Source organism: Myotis myotis, unplaced genomic scaffold (assembly GCF_014108235.1).
Source record: "Myotis myotis isolate mMyoMyo1 unplaced genomic scaffold, mMyoMyo1.p scaffold_m19_p_7, whole genome shotgun sequence".
NCBI classification, from domain to species: Eukaryota; Metazoa; Chordata; class Mammalia; order Chiroptera; family Vespertilionidae; genus Myotis; species Myotis myotis.
The window spans coordinates 93,457,139-93,474,660 of record NW_023416379.1 but is presented as its reverse complement, the minus strand read 5'-3'; the positions used below and the strand labels follow the sequence as shown (position 1 = coordinate 93,474,660).

Sequence of the window (17,522 nt, the reverse complement as noted above, 5' to 3'; positions counted from 1 at the left end):
TAACAAGTACATGAAAAGACATTAATACCATTGGTAATTAGAGGAACGCAAATCAAATTCACAATGAGGTACCATTTCATACCCATTAGAATGGCTGTAATTAAAAAAAGAAAAATAAGTGTTGATAAGGGTACAGAAAAACCCTCCTACATTGCTAAGGGGAATGTAAAATGATTCAGTCACTGTGGAAAAGTTTGGTGGTTCCTCAAAAGTTAAACACAGAATTACCATAAGACCCAACAACTCAACTGTTAGGTATATACCCAAAAGAACTAAAAACAGGCACTCAAAGAAATACATGTATGCACATGCTCACAGCAGCACTATACACAATAGCCAAAAGGTGGAAATGGCTTAAGTGTTCACCAATATATGAATGGACCAATTGTGGTATAAGCATACACTGGAATATTATTCGCCAGTAAAAAGGGATGAAGTACTGCCTAGCCAGTTTTGCTCAGTGGATAGAGCATCGAAATCGAAGGGTCCTGGTTTCAATTCCAGTCAAGGGCATGTAACTTGGTTGCAGGCTCCTCCCCGACCCGGGCCCCGGTAGGGGCACATGAAGGAGGCAACCAATCGATGTGTTTCTCTCACCGATGTTTCTCTCTGTCTTTCCCTCTCTCCCACTCTCTCTCTGAAAATCAATGGAAAAATATCCTTGGGTAAGGATTTAAAAAAAGAAAGAAGAATGTCCAAAGCAAGAACTCCGAACCTTAAAAATGTAAAAGAATGTATAATATTCTATCACTGAATATCATACAATCCTAAAACTGCTCCTTGGCATACATTTTTTTAAAATATCTATTTCATTGATTTTTACAGTGAGGAAGGGAGAGGGATAGAGAATCAGAAACATTGATGCAAGAGAAATATCAATCAGCTTTGGCACACATTTTTTAGAAAACTAGTATTAATATCAAGTTTTATCTGTCATAAAGGGACTTTTCCTAGATTCACACATGTAACCCAGAGAGTAAATCAGAAACTCATTTAGCATTGCAGGTGACTGAAAAATAGATTAAGACCAGGCAAGGGAGGCACTGTGAGATGGTACACTACATTTTCACATCTAGATTCTGATTTAACTTTATTTTATTTTATTTTATTTATTTTCTTGCCTTTGACAATAGTCAATAGGATACTGTTTTACAAATTTGTTTTCCCAAGTTAGTTTTCTAGAAAATACACCTGTTCCATCCATGATGGGCACAGATATATAGTATTCCACAAAATAAACACTGTTTCCTAAAGATACCTGGAGGCAACCTAAGATATTGCAACACTCAAACTGCAAAACCCTAGCCTAATGGCTAGGAGGGAGGGAAACAGTTGATGTTGTCTATATTCTAGTGAAAGATATTTTACTTATACTGAGAAATAAAGCCAGTACTAACTCCTAAGCTAATGTCCTCTAAAAATCTAGAAGTATTACCTGCATTTGCCTCTTTTTTTTTGTTTTCCCATACTTATTTATTTATTTTATTCTAATTTTGTTTTCCCATATTTATTTTTTTTATTTAATTTTGTTTTATTTCTTAAAGTATTACAAAGAGTATTACATATGTCTCCTCCCCCCCCCCCCCACGCCACTTGACATTCCCCCGGCCTCCCCCACCCCCCAGTGTCTTGTGTCCATTGGTTATTCTTATATGCATGCATACAAGTCCTTCGGTTGATCTCCTACCACCCCTCCAAACCTCCCCAGGCTTCCCACTGTAGTTTGACAGTCTGCTCAATGCTGCTCTGCCTCTGTATCCATTTTTGTTCATCAGTCTATAATGGTCCTTATTATCCATAAATGAGTGAGATCATGTGGTATTTTTCTCGGCTTCCCGGGCGCCGTCTCAGCCTGTATTTGCCTCTTGTCATAAATGCTAAAGTACAACTCACTTTAAAAACATAACAGAGGCCGAAACCGGTTTGGCTCAGTGGATAGAGCGTCGGCCTGTGGACTGAAGGGTCCCAGGTTCGATTCCGGTCAAGGGCATGTACCTGGGTTGCGGGCATATCCCCAGTGGGAGATGTGCAGGAGGCAGCTGATCGATGTTTCTCTCTCATTGATGTTTCTAACTCTCTATCTCTCTCCCTTCCTCTCTGTAAAATATCAATAAAATATATTTTAAAAAAAAACATAACAGAGACAGAACGAACCAAGATGGCGGCATAGGTAAAAGCTGGTACTTGCCACCTCCCACAATCACATCAAAATTACAACTAAAATACAGAACCATCATTCAGAACCACCTGAAATCTGGCTGAATGGAAATCTTGCAACTAGAGAAGTAAAGAAGAAAGCACACCGAGACTGGTAGGAGGGGCAGAGGCACAGAACTGCTTGGTCCAGCACTCACATTTGGCGTTGTTTTAATCAGGAGGGCTATCTCAGCTGCAGAGGCCTCCAATGTGGAGCAACGGGTGCCAGCCCCACACCAGACCCCTCAGCCCAGGGTACCAGTGCTGGGAAGAGAAGTACCCATAACTTCGGGCTGTAAAAACCAGCGGAGATTGTGGGTGAGTGACACAGAGGCTACTGGAGTCTCAGGCAGTTCCTCTTAAAGGGTCAGTAAACAAACTTACACAGTTCCACTCCCTCTGAGCTCCAGTGCTGGGGGGCTTTGGGAGAACCAGGGACATATGAGGAGGAACTACTGAATTGTCTGGCACAAGGGCAGGAACTCAGGGGCTGTATTCTCCCAGACGGGGGTGCTCGGAGGGGTCACTGTTCCTGTGCTGGGACCTCCCCCATTCGCAGAGCTCACTGGCAGCCATATCTGAGTTTCCATCAGCATATCTCACACTGTTCACTCAACCCTGGTGATTCCCTGAGACCCACCAACTTGCAGCACCACCCAAGCTGTTTGCAGCTGCTTTTCCATATGAATGGTCTGTCCTGGCTCAGGCTTCAGACTTTCCTAAAATCAAACAAGCAGCAGCTGGCATCAGCGTGTCCCAATCTTCAGTAAGAGACCCAAGACCTGGCACTAGCACCAGCCTGCCTTACTTCACAGCTGGGCCTCACCTGGGCACTTCCTAGCCTGACACAAGTAGTAAACATCTGCAGATCTCTCTGTAGTTCCTGCCAGGTGGCCCCAGAGCCAGTACAATGGCTAGACAACATCAGACCATACTGCATTACAGTTCTACACATCCACAAGCGACACACTCAAGGGGCAGACTCAGTGAGCACCAAAAACCCTACTGAGGCAAGTCCTGCTCCAAGAGGGTGTCTCCTACACAATAGCTCTTCCACTGTAGTCACAGCTGGTCCTCACAATCAATTGACTTGGAGGTCAATTCCCAGTGATGCCAACAGCAGTCAAAGCTCAACTATAAGACTGTACACACAGCCCACACAGGGGCACTCCTAAAGTGCCCAGCTCAGGTAACTGGGGAAGCTGAGCCACTGGACCACATCAAGGCAAATCTACCAATTCCAGGAGACATAATAGCTCTACCTAATACAAAAAAAAACAAACACAGGGAAGCCACCAAAATGCAGAGACAAAGAAACATGTCACAGATGAAAGAACAAAAGAAATCTCCGGGGAGTGGGGGGGGGGGGGGGGGGGAGACGACTCTAAATGAAATGGAAGCAAGCAAACTACTCAATACAGAGTTCAAGGTTGCTCAAGGATCTTAATGAAAGCTTCAAGGGACTTAGTGAGACTTACAAGAATATTAGTGAGAATGTCACAAACATGAAAAAGAACCAGTTAGAAACTAAGCATACACTAACTGAAACAACCATGTCAAACTCATGGCAGGCGGGCCGCAGGCTGCGAGTTTGACATGTCTGAACTGAAATTAATAATTTACAGGGATTCAACAGTAGAGTAGAGGATTCTGAGAATCAAATCAATGATTTGGACTATGAGGAAGCAAAATACACCCAATCAGAAGAGAAAAAAGAATCCAAAAATATGAAGACAGTGTGAGGAGCCTCTGGGACAGCTTCAAGAGTACCAGAAAGAGAAGAGAAAGAGCAAGATATTGAAAAGCTATTTGACGAATAATGACAGAAAACTTCCACTATCTGGTAAAAAAAACAGACTTACAAGTCCAGGAAGTGTAGACTCCCAAACAAGAGGAACGCAAAGAGGACCACACCAAGACACATCATAATTAAAATGCCAAGGGCAAAAGACAAAGAGAGAATCCCAAAAGCATGCGAGTGCCCATATGACTGTCAGCTGATTTCTCAACAGAAACTTTGCAGGCCAGAAGGGAGTGGCAAGAAATATTCAAAGTGATGAATAACAAGGACCTACAACCAAGATTACCCTACCCAGCGAAGCTATCATTTAGAATTGAAGGTCAGATAAAGAGCTTCACAGACAAGAAAAAGCTAAAGGGGTTCATTACTACCAAACCAGTATTATATGAAATGTTGAAGGGTATTCTTTAAGAAGAGGAAGAAGAAGAAAAAGATCAAAAATATAAACAAAAAAATGGCTACAAATACATACCTATCAACAACTGAATCTAAAAATCAAAATAAATAAGATATCTATTTAACAGAATAATCTGGTGAATAAAGTAGAATCAGAGGCATGGAAATGGAACAGACTGACGATTCTCAGAGGGAAAGGGGGTTGGGGTGGGAAGAGATTAAATAAAGATATGTGCATGTATGCATTACCTATGGACACAGACAATAGGGTAGTGGAGGCCTGGGGCTGTGTGGGAACTGGGTGAAAGGGAGCAATGAGGGGGAAGAGGGGGGACATCTGTAATACTCTCAACAATAAAGATTGAGGGGGAAAAAGCCCTAACCAGTTTGGCTCAGTGGATAGAGCATTGGCCTATAGGCCCAAGGGTCCCGGGTTCTATTCTGGTCAAGAGCACATACCTCGGTTGCAGGCTCCTTGCCAGCCCAGGCCTGGTCGGGCGCATGCGGGAGGCAACCAATTGACATGTTTCTCTCACATCGATATTTCTCTCTGTCTTTCCCTCTCTCTTCCTCTCTCTCTAAAAAAATCAATGGAAAAATATCCTTGGATGAGAACTAAAAAAAAAAAGAAAGAAAAACATAACAGAGCCCTGGCTGGGTACTTCAATTGGTTAGTGTCATCCCGATATGCCAAGGTTTCAGGTTCAATCTCTGGTCAGGGCACATACAAGAAGCAACCAATGAATGCACAACAAAGCAACGTTCTTTCTTTCACTCTTTCTAAAATCAATAAACAATTTAAAAAGCGTAACAGAGAAAACTGATTGTGAAGGCCAGAAGGAAATTTAAAATGTTTTTTAAAATATATTTTCATTGACTTCAGAGAGGGAGGGAGAGGGAGAGAGAGACAGAGACATCAATGATGAGAGAGAATCACTGATCAGCCAACTCCCGCACGACCCACACCAGGGATCCAGCCAGCAACCTGCGCATGGGCCCCTGACTGGAACAGAACCTGGGACCCCCCACCCCCACCCCCCACCCCCACCAGTCCGCAGGCTGACATTCCATCCCCTGAGCCAAAACAGCCAGGGCTTGGTTACATTACTTAACAATGAACTTAAAATTGGTTAAAATGATATTTTGTTATGTATATTTTACCACAACTTTTTAAAAATCATATGTAAACTCTCCTCTGACTCTTGTTAGTTACCCCTGAAAAAAATATATAAATGTATTAGACTACCTTAAAGGATGAGAAGCCATTAAATTGAATGTGTTTAAATTACAAATGGTTGAAAACTTTTAGTGATTTGAATAGAAGCTTTCTAGCTCCTTAAGGGTAATGTTCACTAGATATTCTCCATCTCTAAAGTGGATATAAGCAAATAAAAAAAGCTTAAATTGCAGTAAGAGAGACTTAAGTTTTGACATAATTCTAACTAGAAAAGTAATTAAACATTATACGATATCATACAAACTTCTGCCCTCAGAGACGCAAGAATAAGCTCTCTTGGAAGGGTTACATGCAATTCTGCAGGAGAAACTGGAATGAACTACAGAAACTCTTAAACAAACTCCCAATTTTAGAAATCCAGGTTCTATATTCACAGTCCAATAGTATCACTGCAAGATATTCCACCTACAGAGTGGGGGGAGGTAGAAGAGGGTGGGCGATAAATGGTGATGAAAAGAGACTTGACTTACGGTGGTGAATACACAATATACAGATGATGTATTATAGAATTACACACTTGAAACCTATATAATTTTATTAACCAATGTCACCCCAATAAATTCAATGAAAACAAATATTCCAGCTATAAAAAGATATACTAATCTACATGTCATTTCAGTTTGGCTTCAGATACTGTTTTTTCACTACACCATTTATTCATTTTATGCAGTCATAAATTGGGAATTGAAAATTGACTACTTTTGTTAGAGGCAATTCCACCCATTTCCAGCAGCATGGCTGCCAGCTCAAATATAAACACTATAAAAATGCTTAAACTGAAATGATACTTGCTTCTAAAATAAATAAAGAGAAATTACATAATGCACACCCAACCTAAGACTAAGCAAAAAAAAAAAAAAAATCTGTGCTTACAGGGTAGAAAATTAATAAGGCCAAAATATTCCATTTAAACCAGTTTTTCAACAGCTTCTTAGAAAGTTGTTACAAACCAAAAAAAAAAAAAATCTTACTTTGGAAAACAAAAACAGTCTTTCCAACTCATTTTAGGATACTCATGACCTTCATTTAAAAAAAAATGTGGTTTTTTTTAAAATTCTCACCCGAGGGTATGTTTTCCATTGATTTTTTTAGAGAGGAAGGGAGAGAAAGAGAGAAACATCCCCAACAGGGGATCAACAGGCAACATGTTTTTTTGTTTGTTTGTTTGTTTGTTTTTTGTTAATCTTCACCGGAAGATATTTTTCCATTGATTTTCAGAGAAAGTAGAAGGGGTAGGGAGAGAGAGAAACATCAATGTGAGAGAGCCACATCGATTGGTTGCCTCCACAGGCATTCTGACCAGGGCTGGGGATTGAGCCTGCAACCTGCAACTGAGGTACATGCCCTTGACTAGAATGGAACCCTCGATCCTTTAGTCCAAGTGCCGACGCTCTATTCACTGAGCCAAAATGCTAGGGCAACAGGCACCATTTTTGGTGTATGGGATGACTCTCCAACCGAGACATCCAGCCAGGGCTTAAAATACTTTTTAATTTTCCACATTATTTTTTAACAGTCATCAAACAACTGAATGGTGGTTATTTATTACAACCAGAAACAGGCACTTATGAAGTCACAGGAAGGTTAATTATCCTAAACCCAACAGGTTAACTACAGCAGTTTGAGAGCTATTTTACCAACCTGTATTAGGCCATCTCAACAGGTCCCAATTAGACATTAAATGACACTTAAAAGCAATAAATTTCTAGATTCTAGAGATTTACTTAAACAACAAGTATTTTGACCAAATATGCATCCATGCATGTATTTTTTTAAGTAAATTTTGCTAATTATGACGGGTATTTGTTTAAAACAAAAGTCTAACAAGACAGAGTAAGCCAGGTCAACATAGGAATCAAAAACACAATATTGGATTATTGAGCTAACTGCTTTCATTAGGAAATAATAACAAGCCTCACTGCTTTCAGTTCACAAATGATTTTTCATTTTATAATCAAAGAAAATAAAAAACATGACTTCTACAACCAAAAAATAATGAGGCTTAAAGCTAAGTTATCACTTAACTGCCTGGATTCCTAAGAAGCTACTAACTTCTAACTGCTTTAAAACCAGAATACATTTTTTTAATGGCTCACTCCTTTGTTCAGAAATGTGTCATACCTTATTTTATACAGAGATAACATCTTATCAGAATATATGCCACTCCGTGTCTTTGAGCCTAACAACTTTTCTAAAAATTCAAATAAAATTTTATCATGCAGCTATGATTTTTGTTGTTGTTTTCTCATCCACACTGGGCCTCATCTTTCACAACACCTAAAAACAAACAATCTTAGTTGTTAAACACACACACACACCTCAAGCATATAAAATTCATTACACTGGTTTTGTAGCCATAGTAATTGTACTAATAAATACTGACTCTAAAGAACTAAAAACTAATTTCTTAGGGCAGGGTTTGACTCACATGGTACGACTCACAAGGGGGTGGGGAGAAATAATGATCCTCCCCTACCAAACTGGCAGCAACAATATGCCAAGTTTCCTACGCTGAACTAGTGTAAACAAGGAAGAAAAAGAGCCCGGTGGGAAAGAAGGCAGGCAAGAGAACAACCCTCCTCAAGATAGCTTTATTTCTAAATTTCATCAGTGTAATAATACCTCTTCTCAGTGTTTTCAGTAATCCCTGTCACTCTCTTTAAACACCATAGGTTGGTGTACAGAAAAGTATTGGAGGTTACAGTCCATGCTTGAGATCACCCTAGATATAGAAGATACAAGTGGTGCTGACAAATGCTTCTTTAATTCTTAAGACTGGCTCCTGCATTCAATGCCTCAGAGTTTTCTAAGCATCTAGAAATTCAATCCCACTCTTGCAATAACAATCAACTTTAAAGCTAAAATAACAGAACTGACCAATGATGCTACACAGGAAAAAAAAATCACACATCACCTTTGCAGTCACAACTACAAGGTTCCCATCATTAGTCAGATGAGCATCTTTCCGGATAGGGCTAGATGAGGAATGGGATAAAGGCTAGGCTTACGGCCTCTTTTTTTCTGGCAGTGCCTGAGGCATTTAGTGGGCATGGGATAAAGGGGAGGCTAGTTGTACAAGGGATGCCAAAGGAAACAAGATTCCACATGTCAGGGGACTGCCCAACACAGAGAGCAAAGGGCATTCCATTCCCTGGCTTTTTGACCAAAGAAAGATGAGCTGCTTTACCTAAAATCTTTTCAAAGGAAGGCTAATGGCCTCCCCTTTCTCGCTCTCCCTGAGTGAACCCAACCATCCCGCCTCAGAGAACAGGAGGAAGCCTTGCTTATCAAAAACAGCAAGTGCTACATCCAAAGCCAAGAAACACTCCTTGAGTCTCAGTGCCATGGTCTCCTGCCCCAATTCCAGTCTTCTGCAAGGAGACGCCGAGCTACAAACACTTGGTTCCCAGCCTGGGCCAAGTCCTCCGTCTCCCCAAATACCTACCGACCCAGCTCTCTCTCGGATAAGCCCAGAACTCCCCATGCCAGCACTCTGGAGCAGAGGGCCTTGGTCCCCTCAAAAGGTCCCCTTCCCCAAGATAAACGCCTTTCCTTCACTTTTCCTAAAGTTTTCCCCAGACACTGCCCCAGGTCTGATACTTCCAGTTCTCCATTAGCCAATCTGCTAGATTTCCGCCGCCCCCCACACACCTCCCTGGCACAACTCTTCCGAAAGTCGCACACACGTACGTACACGTACAAGTACGTACACACACACACACACAACACAACACACATCTGCTCTTCTCAACTCCTAATTCCCAAGTCTTCCCCGTGCCCCAGGTGCCTCCACGGCACCTAGCCCGTCCCCGGAGTTTCCCCTCATCCCCGTCTTCCTCACCCCTAACTCCGCGCGAAGCTCTTTTTCCACTCCCCAAATTCAGATTTCCTGTGCTTGCTCCTCTCGGCCAACACCAAAGCCCTCTTCCTCCGAGTCTAGCCGCCAGCCTCGAGGCTCAAGTCTTGCCTCTCGCCCCGCGTTCCACGGACCCTAACACTCCACGGAGCCTCGGGACCCTCCCCACCACCTCTCTCCCGCCCCTCCTGCCTTCCGTGGGCCCCAGCACTCCCCGTGCGTCCTCTGGAACCTGCTCGGCCCCCACATTTCTCCCATGCTCCTAGGGCTTCCCCCCCACGCCTTTCCCGCCGCGGAAAGAGGGTGCCCCTCAGAGACCGCCCGGCCCGCCCCGCCGCGGGGCTCGGGTGTCCCTCCCTCCCTCGGGGCCCCGAGGCCGCTGCCAACGCCGGCGCGGCGGCTCACCAGTTGGTCATGTCCAGGAAGAAGGCGCAGCCGGCCGGGTTGAGCTGGAAGCCGAGCAGCCGCTGGAACTCGGAGATGAGCACGTCCTTGTCGGTGGTGCCCAGACAGCTGAACTTCTGCATCAGCTCGGGGTCCAGGTCCACGTCCATGCCCTCCATGTCTGGGGCCGAACAGCGCTCCCCGCCTCCTCGCGCCGAGCCGCCGCCGCGCCTTCGGGCCCGGGGACCAGGGGGGGCCGCTGCTGCCGGCGCCGCCCGCTCCTCTGAGTAGGCCCCGGGCCTCTCACCGCCTCATACGGGTAAACTCACTCAGCACTCGCGCGCTCCCCCCCTCCCACCCCCCCCTAGCCGCCGCCTCCGCCGCCGCCGCCTCTGGCTTCTCCACCGCCTCCGCCTCCACCCGCGCCGCGCCCACTGCGCAAGCGTCGCCCGCCTAGGCCCCGCCCCTTCCTCCCCGGAAGCCCGCCCCTCAGTGGCGTCACAACCCCGTGACGTCCCCCGCGTGACCTCACCGCGGTGAAGCGAGAGGGCGGGAAGGAAGGAGGAAAGGCCCCGCCCAGAGGCGGGGGGGGGGGGCGGGAGGTCACTCCTGGCCTGACCTTCGCCTCGCCCCGCCCCATCCTCAAGGGGCGGAGTGGAAGCCCGGGGCTGGGGGAGTAGCTTCCGGCCCTTCGCTTAGGACAGCTCCGCCATTTTGGAGGTGAGGGAACTTCTTCAGAAAGTTCCGGGAAGAGCAGAGACCATGGCAAGGTCAAGTACCGGGGAGTAGCCGGGGCCCAGTCCTGCCAGCCAGGAGTTTGCCTTTCGCGTTGAAGCACTTGTTTGCATAAGTTACAGAGCTGCTGTCCCAGAGGGAGTCTGCTGTCGGCCCCTGGTGCCCGGCCCCTCGGTGGTATTGCTACAGCCGGTCCGTGCAGTTTCCGTTATGCAATGGCCCTGGCTAGTCTGGGGAAGTACAGGAGGCCTTGGTGTAAATGTCAATCACAGGTCCAAACAAACCACACATAATCGGTCAAGACCAACCCTCTAAAATAAAGATTAAGTCACGAGGATTTGGAATGCCTTGTTCTGTTTTTAAAATAGAAGGCGAAAATAAATTAAAATAAAATAGATACTATACTGTATGTGGTACACCTACCTGGTCAAGGCCCCGATTCAATATCAAAGAATGAGAAAAGAAACAGGAACCATCTCGTCTACCCCCTTACATTCCTTCATTCAGGAAGTGCTTTTGAACAATATTTGCCCCACGCTCTGCTACAGTCAAGGGAGGGAAATGGTGAGGAGGAAATGGTCTCCTGCCTTCAGGTAGCTCTCTGTTTTACAAATAAGGAAAGTGAGACCCAAAAGTGTATATGCCTTGTCCAAAAATACAGAGCAGCAAACCTAGGTCCCAGCTTTCAGATTCCTAATGGAGTATGTTTCCAACAGCAGACAGAACTAGAATGACTAGTAGTGTCTAGGGTGCTAGGAGGTTTTGGAAAGGGAAAGCATTCTACCTCCCGTCCCACTACCAAATAAGAGTAAAACATAATGGCTCTAAAAGCCTGGGTCCTGGGGTCACACACATTGGAGATTCAAATTCTCGTTTTGCCAGTTATTGGTAAAGTTGGTCAATCCAACTTTCTCCAGTGACTTTTCCCCTCCAATGTGAATGTCTTACAGGAAACACACCTTACAGTAAGGATATTACAAACTCATACCATACAGTCATTATAAACATTCTGTAAGAAACTGTTCTTGGGCCTCAGAGATCTGTGTGGAAGCTTAGGGCCTAATTTTTGGGTGACCACAATGTTGAAATATTTCACTAATATTAAAGAAAATTCAGTCTCCCTCAGAAGTGAGCACGTATTGTCCCAATCTTATGGATGATGGAATGGGGACACAGAAAGATTTAAAAATCATAGTATTAGAGCTGAAAGGAACTGATACTGTCTAGTCCCGTGGTCAGCAAACTGTGGCTTGCGAGCCACATGCGGTTCTTTGGCCCCTTGAATATGGTTCTTCCTAAGCCTTAGGAGTACCCTAATTAAGTTAATAACAATGTACCTACCTATATAGTTTAAGTTTAAAAAATTTGGCTCTCAAAAGAAATTTCAATCGTTGTACTGTTGACATTTGGCTCTGTTGACTAATGTGTTTGCCGACCACTGGTCTAGTTCAACCTCCCCATTTTGCAAATGAAATTGAAACCAAGAGTAGGGAATTAATTCACCTAAGATACCACAGCTAGTCAGGGGTCTCCAAACTTCCAGTCTAGCTCCCCTCCCAGTATACCCTGCTACAGTTCCCTTTATAGTTTGAGTTCAATTTGGCCTTACATACAAAATAATCAGAAATTTTGACCCAAGAACTGATTTTATGTTAGACCATAGACTTTCTAGGAAGCATTTTAACTTGCAACATCCATGGACTAAAGCTGGATTGACCAAAGGTCCAAAAGAAAATGTTATTGGAACCTGAGAACCCAAGAAAAACTAAAAACTCTTGGCCAATTACTAGGGTCTTAACTCACACCTAAACAGCCCACATAATGCAAAGAGATCCTTGCAAATAAGAGACCCAAATGGCTCAGAACTGCAGTTCATGATGGGCATTATCTCAAAGGAGTGCAACTACTCTTCAAGTGAATTCTAAAACTTTGTGGGGACATTTTTGGTTCTCATGCACAATAAAGAACTGTCCCATTCCTAACCACTGTGCAGAAACAATGGCCAAGGTGGCTGGCACATTAGATATGAAGGAAGAACCACCACCACCTCCATCCCCATGAGATGGTTCTCTTGTGGGGATGGGATATGAAATGGAGGAAATGAGGTGTTACCTAATCAGGAGACTCCTAGAAATGTGAGTTTCCACTTGAGTCTGGGGAGATATTAACACCTACATTTCTACCCTGATAGCTTTGTTTTGTGTTTGTTATGAAGAGAGCCTGGAGAGGACTGATTGAGAGGCAAAGGGCCAAATTGCTGAACACCACTCTAAGGAAGGAAAGCTGACAGCAGTATGCCAACAGGGCTTCTAGGGACCAGCTCAGAAATGTCAGGGCTATGTTTGGATATGTCACTGCCCGGTTTATGCCCAAGACCAGCCAGTTTCTTTCCAAATTTCTTAGGCTGGTGATCTTGTGTAAAAAAAAAATAATTAAACTAATTCCAGATCCCAATACCAGGTCAGTTTCAGGGGTTCATAAAAGAGTTAAGCCAGCCTATCATTCAGCAGTGCCGTCAGCATCTGTGTAGGCACTGAGGGTGAGGGCTCCTGGATCTCCATGTCCTACTCCACCAGTGTCCAGGGGCCTGGCTGTGGGGTTGGCCGGGGGTCTGGCAGGCATATGGGGCATCCAGAGTGAGGAGGAGACTATTCAATGACTCAGTGACCACCTGGCCTACCTGAAGAGGGTGAGAAGCTGGAGGCTGATAATCAGAGACTGGAGAGCAAAATCCGGGAACCCCTGGAGAAGAAGGGACCCCAGGTCAGAGATTGGAGCATTATTTCAAGACCATGAGGACCCGATGGCTCAGATCTTTGCAAGTTCTGTGGACATCATTCTGCAGATTGACAATATTCATCTTCCTGCTGATGACTTCAGAGTCAAGAATGAGACAGAGCTGGCCAAGTGCCTGTCTGTGGACAGTAGTATCAGTGGGCTCTGAAAGGTCATTGATGACACCAGTGTCACTCGGCTGCAGCTGGTGACAGAGATCAAGGCTCTCAAGGAGGAGGTGCTTTTAGTGAAGAAGAACCACGAGGAGGAAGTAAATGATCTACAAGACCAGATCGCCAACTCTGGGTTAACCATGGAGTTGGGTGCCCCCAAATCCTCAGCAAGATCATGGCAGACATCCGGGCCCAGTGTGATGAGCTGGCTCAGAAGAACCAAGAGGAGCTACTAGACAAATACTGGTCCCACCAGGTTGAGGAGAGCACCACTATGGTCGCCTCGCAGACTGCAGAGACAGGAGCTGCTGAGATGACACTCACGGAGCTGAGCCGTATGGCTCAGTCCTTGGAGATTAGCCTGGACTTGATGAGAAAGCCAAAGGCCAGCTTGGCGAGCAGCCTGAGGGAGGTGGAGACACACTATGCCACACAGATGGAATAGCTCAGTGGGACCCCGCTGCTCTGGGAGTCAGAGCAGGCCCAGACCCGGGCAGAAGGGCAGCGCCAAGCCCAGGAGTAGGAGGCCCTGCTAAACATCAAGGTCAACCTGGAGGTTGAGAGCAACACTTACGCCGCCTGCTGGTAGAAGGGGAGGACTTCAATCTTGGTGATGCCCTGGACCACAGCCACTCCATACAATCCATCCAAAAGACTACCACCCACAGGACTGTGGACAGCAAAGTGGTATCTGAGGTGAAGGACACCGAAGTTCTGAGGCATTAAAGTCAGCAGAAGTGGGACACCCCCTGGGGGGTCAGGAGGCCAGTAAAAAGTTCAGATATCGTTGCGGGGAAAAAAAGTAGAATGTAAAATTAGTATACTGCATGTATCTAACTATATAACAAGAGGTTGGAAATACTAACAATTAAAATTATTAATACTTTTAATTTTTTATACTTTTCTATATTTAAAGAAATAAATAGATCAACTTTATTTTCTTTTTTAAAAATATGTTTTTATTGATTTTAAAGAGAGAGAGAGAAGGAGAAAGAAAGAGAAAGAGAGAGAGAGAGAGAGAATATCCATGTGAGAGAGAAATGTTGATTGGCTGCTTCCCACATGCACCTGGACTGGGAACCGAACCAGAAATCTCCTGATGCACAGGACGAAGCTCAACCAATTGAGCCACACCAGCTGGGATACAATATATTTTTAAATGATAAAAGATATGACAAAAATAGTGTTACCTGTGATCCAGATAAGAGAGAATCACAAACAAGTGCAAGAGACATCCGGAAGGATATACTCCATGGTATTACCAATGACAGTCTCTGAGTATGGGAAATCATGAATATTTTTACATTTTTATCAGTATTTTCAGATTTTTAATAAAGCGATCACATAAGAAAACATTAGGAGACGTTTCGTTTTGAAGAAAAGAACATTGGGTAGCCTCGGGGCTTGTCGAACATGAGTTCATTTCAGTTCTTTACATTCTCCCTCCCATGAAATCTGCAAAACCTAGGAAGCAGTTAGCAGTAAGATGAGCTATTCAGGGGAGCAAGCAAATGTCTGCTAGCTTACTATAAGTAAGACTGAGTTAAGGACAGTGGCCTGGAAGGAGAGCCTTAATCCTTGTGCTATGTGACGGTGGACAAATTACTTAGCTTCTCTCTAGATCTCAGTTTCCTCACCTCTACATACGAAATGCTGCAAACAGATCGCTGAAGTGGAGCAAAAGAATAAATCAGAGAAGTAAGAAGATTTTCTTCTGGTCAGCCTTAAATTCTTTTCTGAGTGTGGAAAAATGCAAAAGGCAAGAAGTGGAACTCCCAAAGAAGTCGGGGAGCAGAAAAAGCTTGCAAATTCCAACCAGCACAAGCTAAAGAGAAACATGGGGCTGCTGGTGAACCAAGTATACAAAGAACCTGAGGGATGGAGACCAAACGGAAGAGACCTAAGAAAGATGACAACGTTTCCTGTCCACAGAAGATGGCATAAGCAAATAAAAGAGTAAGAGTTCACAAGAAGATACCAATTCTTCCACTGCCCATTCACTTGCCACCAGTTAACCTGATTCACAGAAACGTAGTGAGGGTTTGGTGCCAGCAGTTAAAGCTGAGCACCAGCGGCCAGAAATGGAAGCATGTAATAGGCTGCGTGAATGTGCTTAGCCTCACCAAAAGGACATTCCTATCACACCAGAGGAGGCAAGGATGTTGACATTATCACGAAATTGAAGATGAAAAAGGGGGAAACGACTCAGGACAGTTTTGGTCTTCTCGAAGTGACTGCTCCCCTGGAGAGGGGGTTGCTCCTGAGGGAACGGGCAATATTTTTATAACAACTTCCACGCTGAAGCTGTGTTTGCCTCCTGGAGCAGAATTGCAGCCACGACTGGGAAGATGGAGACCGTGGGGTCCCCACAGGAGGCCTCTGGTTACAAGGGGTGTGTGGTCCTTGGACAAAGTCTCCCTGCAGACACAGGGGTTTGGGTTCAGCTACAGTGTTATGCTGGGCAAACCTGGGTTCCTGAGAAACCAGGGCAGGTGTGTTCACTGTTCTTGGTACCTTCCTGTAACTTTCCACCCCTACACCTAGAGGATAATACGTTGTGCCCCAAATGCATTCATAGGAATAAGGTATTAGCGAGAAGCTTCCAATTACAATGCCACAAAAAAGAGTATGGCTCTGATTGTAATTAATATGGTAGAAAGGTGACTACAATCAACCCCATGGTGCCACTGACAGCATCTCCAGGCTGCTTCACACCTCCATGCTCCCAGCTTACAGGGCCCATAGTCGGGCGGGGCAGATGTTACCCTCAGACTGCCAACAGTGCCTGCTGCTTCATCTGCTGGGATACAGACAGTTCTGTTTTGAAAGGGACATGCATTCCACAAGCTATCATTCATTGCAATGAAGATGCAAAAGTCACTCACACCACCCAACAACTGCCCGCCTGAAGCGGAAGGGACCCCAGCAGCTCTTTCACGGTGGGAGCCGAAGTGAGCGTCATGGAGAAACAGGTGGGCTCCCTCGCTGGACTCCTGCCTCAGAATTCTGACTCCTCTAGGGATTTCCATCTCCCAGTTCTAAGTGTATTCACTTCAAACTGCTGACTATCTTTTTTTTTTTTTTTTTTTTTTTTTTTTTTTTTAGAATGGAGCGTTTTACTATTTTATTTGGTACAAAAAAGAACTGAGTGAACAATCAAAGAACACTAGCACCCTCTTCCCCAATTACCATCACCAAAATGTGAGCAAATATATAGACTCCTATACTAAAAAGAGTCTAACCACAGCTGCTTTCTGTTCATGGTACAACAACAGTACTTTCATCTCTCCCTCTACTGACTATCCCCTCCCTCCTTTCCTTCTCTCCTTCCTCCCTCCCTCTCTCCCTTCCTCCTCTCCTCTCTCCTTCCTCCTCTCCTCTCTCCCTTCCTTCTCTCCTTTCTTTCTTTCTTCCTCTCTCCTTTACTCCCTCCCTCCCTCCCTCCCTCCCTCCCTCCCTCCTCTCCCTTCCTTCCTACTACTTCTATCTGAGTTGATACAGGACAAGACATTCACAAAGTTCATATTGATTCAGCCTAGAACAAAAGCTGGAGAATATTTTAGTTTTAAAGTTTCAAATTATAACATATGGTTTACATAGAAAATAAAATTCAAAATAAGGTTTTATGGAAATAAAACAATAAAGTAAAAAAGAATAATTTGATAAATTTTAGATTTAAATATTAGATATAATATTTAAATATTAAATCATTAATATTTCTCTTTAAAGTGGGATTAAACTTTTATAAAGTTTCCCTAAAGAGATCTATTTTTAAAAAAAAAAATCTTGATTTTACATGTACTGCTGGAGTCCAACCCCAGCAGGTCCAGGGGTCCCCAAAGGTGTGGACGGAGTTGGCGAAGAATGAATGACACGGAGACTGAGTTCAGTTGATCATCATAGCCGGGTTCTCTTGTCAGGGTCTCCAGCCAGGTTCTGTCTAGGATCTCCAGCCAGGTTATGTAGCCA

At 44.5% G+C, this 17,522-nt stretch overlaps 1 protein-coding gene and 2 pseudogenes across 1 annotated transcript in view; 2 read left to right on the top strand and 1 right to left on the bottom strand.

The window, feature by feature from the left end:
• ILRUN (inflammation and lipid regulator with UBA-like and NBR1-like domains) overlaps nt 1-10,228 on the bottom strand; it is a 104,259-nt gene extending 94,031 nt beyond the window's left edge. Inside the window, exon 1 of the mRNA XM_036318260.1 lies at nt 9,892-10,228. Within this exon, the coding sequence (XP_036174153.1) occupies nt 9,892-10,049 (158 nt within the window). The 5' untranslated portion in view covers nt 10,050-10,228. The remainder of the gene's footprint in view (nt 1-9,891) is intronic.
• LOC118660786 lies at nt 10,048-14,368 on the top strand (annotated as a pseudogene).
• Nucleotides 14,369-14,966: 598 nt separating this feature from the next.
• On the top strand, nt 14,967-16,598 carry LOC118660784 (annotated as a pseudogene).
• The last annotated feature ends 924 nt before the right edge of the window (nt 16,599-17,522 follow it).